The 6,000-nt window shown below is 35.9% G+C and overlaps 1 protein-coding gene across 1 annotated transcript in view; it reads right to left on the bottom strand.

The window, feature by feature from the left end:
- Window positions 1–215: 215 nt before the first annotated feature.
- LOC114668304 (DDB1- and CUL4-associated factor 1-like) overlaps window positions 216–6,000 on the bottom strand; it is a 76,313-nt gene continuing 70,528 nt past the window's right edge. Inside the window, exons 23-24 of the mRNA XM_028823968.2 lie at window positions 3,154–3,436; window positions 216–2,910 (exon numbers count right to left, since the gene is read on the bottom strand). Of these exons, the coding sequence (XP_028679801.2) occupies window positions 2,843–2,910; window positions 3,154–3,436 (351 nt within the window). The 3' untranslated portion in view covers window positions 216–2,842. The remainder of the gene's footprint in view (window positions 2,911–3,153; window positions 3,437–6,000) is intronic.

The following is a 6,000-nucleotide window of genomic DNA, read 5'->3' as shown; positions in this document are numbered from 1 at the left end:
ATTAAAGATACTCTGAAAACTAAATTAAAAAAGGGCAGTAAAGAAAAAAAAACCTCAAATATGAATTATGTCAGCTAAAACAGAAGAATCCAGCAAAACAATGTTTAACTTACAGTTGAATTTTTACAATTCCCAAAGCTAATAACAACCAAAAGGCAAACACAAACGCTAATGAAAGATATTTATAAAGAGAAAGAAAAATCCTAGCCCACACATACTGCATAAGAATTTATTTTCATCTTTTGTATTAAAAATATTTTAGCTACATTCTGTACATGGCATTTGAGGATCTTTACAGGTTGTTTTTTTTTTTTTTTTTTATTTGTGGCTCAAGGAAGTATGTGTAATAACTCAATGCAAAAAATGCCAAAAACTCCTAGAAAAAAGGAAAAACAATTAAAAATGATTATATTACAAGGCTCTGCTTAATTACACCTGGGCCAAACATTGATTTGCACTAAAACAGAGGGATTATACAAAGCAGCTGCATCCATCTGTTATATTAATGCATATAAAATAAACTCTTGATTGCACAGAAAAAAAAATATACTTATGAAAGTATTTTTCAAAAACAAAGGGATATGATCTAGAATTTTTTTTCTTGGTAGTAAAACTGCAAGTCTTTTCTGGAAGTGCAATTTCAGCTACTCAGTTTTTAGCTAGTATTTCCAAATTTGCTGCTTTCATACAGACACAAACCCACAGTGTAAATTAAGTTACAGTATTTCTAACCAACTGCTTACTATCAAAGGTTAACACTGCTTTTCAGTAATACATTTTGAAAATTCCTAACATTTTTATGGTACTATAGATTATTAAGACCTTTGGAAGATTATCTTGCATAACACTTTCATGAAATAACACAAAGCTGATCAACTCATAATAATTATGTGCCCCAGTCTACTTTAAAGATGCATATCTTGAGAAATAAAGTGGAAAGATTTAAACACTTGAATGCTGAAATCCACATGAACACTACTAAACTGTAAAATAAAAGAAATTGTGCAAAAAATTTGAAAAATGTCTGCTTTAACAGATATCATCTTAAGGCAAATAATAAACTATAATGTAACAATACCTGAGGTAAAGTAGACAGGCTGCTTACAATATTTACCAATTATAGAATATTATGAACCCAAAAGGGTCTTTTTTGGCAGTCACCCATGTACATCAGATTTATTTCAGAAATGACAAAACATACTGTATCTATACAAACAGAACAAAAGCAATCAATGCCCTTAATAACTCTAAAAGAAAACAATTCTTAGAAAAAAGTAAACAAATAAAACCAGTCCAGTTCTAGGCACATTTTGCCAGTATACATATTAATAAAAACAAAATAGTTTTAGCTTACACAAATCAAAGGCAGATAAAGTCTGTATGATCTTTGTTTATAATTTAATACTGTAAATTCTGCTTCTGCAATTTATTTTTGCAAATATTTAATATGTTTATGACTGGCACTCTTAATATTATATTAAAGGGCATTAAATCATAATGTTCATGCTATCGTTTATAGACAATTATCACTACTACCACGTTCCTCAATTGATCCTGGGAGGTGGTACAATAAATTCCTTGTCTTATCAACCTTTAAATAAATGTGACTTGGGCCCAATTTACGTTTGGTTTATAGAATTTAGAAACTGTAAAACAAATAAACCATATATATATGTAGATACTCATTTGCTGGTAAAAAGGTAAGCACTAGCCACAAGCAATAAAGTTGCATAAGAAAGGCCCAAAACTAAATAAGTGCAAAAGAGCTACAGAAGACACAACTATTTTATGTCCCTGTGGAAATGGACCTCTGCTGGAGCCCTAACATCAGGTCTCTGAGATTGTGAAATAGACCACAAACAGAGCATTGCGATAGACTTCTAACAGTACTGGTTAAAATCAAACAAACATGGGAGTAATATCCATTTCATATTTTTTTCTTCTTCTTCAAGATTATAAATTATTATGAAATGTTCCAAAATTCTTTTAATCTTTTTTATTTTTATAACAATAAGCAGAAAATGAGGGAACATACCTGGTATTTAAAACACAAGTTGTTATGGGTATAAATTAAACTACTTTCTGACTCTTCAGCAGAGCTGAATTTCATATATAAATTATTGGTTAATCTTTGTGTTAATTTTACAAAGCAACCTCTTCTGTGAAACAAAAACATAAGTTGAAAAGCATCTTGGTGTTCTTTAGCATAGCAATTATCTCTCATTGTATTACCTACAAGGTTCTGAGGCAAAGAATGATAAAAACTTAAAAGTGTAGGCACAAAACAATTACAGCGGCACTGTTTCACACTGGGGTTTATGGTCATCCTATTGGAGAATTATATTTAAATTCTATATAAAAATTCATATTCATTCAAGAGAGCCTGCCAAACAAAAATAATTAAGCCACTTTTTTCATATACTGTTAAATTAGGCTTAGCCTTCCTGTGTTACACTTCTTTTGAAAATAACGCCTGTACAAGTGAAAAATTCCATGGGTCAAAATGGTTTGTGCATTCAATTTTAGTAAATTTTCCAAGCTTCCAAATGTTATACATATTTTATATAAAACTATCATACTCTTTACAAAATTCTATAATACAAATCTCTTGCCCTTTAACCACAGTTTGGAAAACTTTAAGCATCAAAGCACCAAGTGCTCCACCCTATCCTGAAAGATTTAAAGGGTCCTTGAGACTCAAAGACTCCTGGGGCTTACAGAACTGTAAATTGTCCAACTTAGATAACGAATTTATGTTCATTTCTCAAAGTTTCTTCAGGAATCTTATTACTATTTGCAAGGCTTCTGGTGTGAATCTCCTTGTCGACTGCCTTCTGCTTCTTCACTCATTTAGAGACAAAATGATATCATCTTCTGAGTCACTGTTGTCATCTGAACTGTCTGCATCAGCTACATAAAAAGGAAAAAATGTCATTTAAAAAGCATATTGAAAAGAATTAGAAATACATTTCACTTGCAAGTCCAACACATTAACCAATTTGTCATAATTTCTTCAGCCTATTCACTATTCATGGGAATTATTAAAATAGACTAATAACCAAGTTACTTGATGATAATTTTCTTTCTTCTATTCCTGTTTTAAATCTAACTAAAGCCATAAAAAATAGACATTAGAACCGTTTGTAGACTTACATGTTTCTAAAATAAGTTCAGCATCTTCCTCAGCATCATCTGAATCATCATCATCGTCGTCGTCATCATCCTCTTCATCATCCTCCTCCTCTTCACCAGCTTCTCTCTGCAATAGGCGGGATACCTCTTCATCGTCTGATGGAGAAAAGTCATGTTCTCCATCTTCCTCATCTCCATTTTCATTCTCATCTATCTCAGGTAACAAGGCTTCTGTATCCAAGTCATCAAGGTCATCGTCAGAATCATCTTCGTCATCATCATCATCATCTTGATCCTCATCTTCCTATCGGGAAGTAATTTTCCAAAATTAACATTTAGTTTTAATCAGGCTATTTAGTACTGAAGTTTAAACTTGTAGGTCCAGTTGTAAAATGAACAGATGCAACTTAATTCACAGTAAAGGAAGAAATACATGTATTCTGTTATTTGAAAGTGACTAATGACACAAATTCATAAAACTAGTAAACAATGCAGTACTGATAAAATAATAACATGCAAAATGCATGCTTTTCCTAAAATGTTATTAAAAGCTTCTTCCAGAAAAATCAGCACACATTGTAAACAGGAAAACACATTCTTGTAATACTGTATAGCAATGGTCAATATATATCTGAAATATATATATATTTTACACACACGACATAAAAAGAAAGAAAACTAATTTAGCTGTTACAGTGAGGCACTATACAGGCATATTGTTGTTGGTATTTCACAGTCCCAGCAACATATCTTGACACACTTTTACTGAATAATTCATTTTGTTTGTGTGTCAAAAAAGGATGTGCAGCATTATTCATAACTAGCCAACCCGCGGCGTAGCATACGCTGCATAATTATGTATTGATGGGTGAACACGTCCTGAAAGACACAGTTGTCCAAATGGGGTGGGTTTGAGGATACAATTGTAATTGAATGAAAAGATGGAACTCTGGAGAGAGCAACATACAATTGTCCGTGACTGAAAACTGGGTTTGGCAGATACAGGCATATCGTTTTGAAAGTGTGTCCCTGTGCCTTAGATTGGCCTTTGCAATGACAATTAATAACAGGAAATTGTCTGCGTGTAAAAGTAAAAGGCAAATTTGAATCTGATGGGGTCAGGGATTCTCTCTCTCTCGCGCCTGTGTGTGTGTGTCTCTCTCTCTCGCGCCTGTGTGTGTGTGTCTCTCTCTCTCGCGCCTGTGCGTGTGTGTCTCTCTCGCGCCTGTGTGTGTGTCTCTCTCTCGCGCCTGTGTGTGTGTCTCTCTCTCGCGCCTGTGTGTGTGTCTCTCTCTCTCGCGCCTGTGTGTGTGTCTCTCTCTCTCTCTCGCGCCTGTGTGTGTGTCTCTCTCTCTCTCTCGCGCCTGTGTGTGTGTCTCTCTCTCTCTCGCGCCTGTGTGTGTGTCTCTCTCTCTCTCGCGCCTGTGTGTGTGTCTCTCTCTCTCTCGCGCGCGCGCGCCTGTGTGCTGTAAGTGAATGAAAAGATGGAACTCTGGAGAGAGCAACATACAATTGTCTATGACTGAAAACTGGTTTTGGCAGATACAGGCATATCTTTTTGAAAGTTTGTCCCTGCGCCTTATTAATTGTCATTTCTGCATGTAAAAGTAAAAGGCAAATTTGAATCTGATGGGGTCAGGGAAATCCAGGGAATAAGGACAGTTTGTGAGGTAGGAGCTGCGATTGTTTTACACTCCAGTACATTGACTGTTCTCAGCATTCACCGCAGTCTAGTGCCTTTACAGAGACTTCTTGCTGGCATGAGGTTTCTGAGAAGCATGACGACTGAACCAATTTTAAGTCTGACTTTATATGGAGTGAGAGTAATGGCTACCCGGCGGGTCATGGGACTTACGCCGCTGGATCGCCATTCAGCATCGTTTATGGTCGGAACTACGACTGTATGTGATCTTCTTCGAACCTCCGACTTTCGTTCTTGATTAATGAAAACATTCTTGGCAAATGCTTTCGCTCTCGCGCGAATTGTTGGCTCTGTAGTGCATGTGCCATGGTCGGCTGCTTAGTGAATTGTTGGTGGGCGGGGCTCGGTCTTGCGTGCGTCTTGCTTGCCATTCATAATGGGTATCAGTTTTGTTTTAATTCTCACCTTTGCTACTACCTAAAGGGGGACCAGAGTGCTTCCAAATAACTTAGCCTGCCTAATACCAGTGGCTACTATCAATAACATATCAGATACCAGATCAAATCTAATCTTCAGAAAGGCCTTAAACGATTTCCATCTCCCTTCCTGAGAAAGGAAACACATGCGACCCAGCAGAATAATAACGAAAGATTTGCAACAGTTTAAAAGGCATGTCTATCTTCTTCTGAATGGAAGAAAAAGTACAAAGCATTTGTACAGATATCAGAAATAAAAAAAGATGTTCCTGCCGGCTTGACTTCAAACAACGCAACAAACCAGCTGAATGGTTAATGTATACCTCAAGACTGGAACTGTTTCTATTATGATAAATATATATTTTATGAAATACTAGTTTGTGGTCATTTGTTGCATTTTGTTCGTGGTTACCACTACAGCTGCTACTTTTCTTGTGGTTAGCACTGCTGCCTCACTGCTCAGATCACATTTTGGCCACGATAATCAGTCCAACATAGTTGGCAGATGCTCATAAACACCCATGGACAAGTAAAACATCACTGCACCATTATATGCCACTCAAAACTAGCTCAGCTCCTCCTTCCCCAGTGAATTCAATGAATTTCGCGAAGATCTGAGAAATTCCCCAAAAATTTCCATGATATTGCCAAACTCTTAGCGAAGTGAACAACAAAGTGCTCACTCATCACTAACACAGGCCATATATATACAGTTAGGTCCATAAATATTTGGACAGAGACAACTTTTTT

The sequence above is a fragment of the Erpetoichthys calabaricus genome, chromosome 18 (genome assembly GCF_900747795.2).
Source record: "Erpetoichthys calabaricus chromosome 18, fErpCal1.3, whole genome shotgun sequence".
Classification (NCBI taxonomy): Eukaryota; Metazoa; Chordata; class Cladistia; order Polypteriformes; family Polypteridae; genus Erpetoichthys; species Erpetoichthys calabaricus.
Note: the sequence above shows the minus strand (reverse complement) of the source record. Positions and strands in the feature narration are given on the sequence as shown.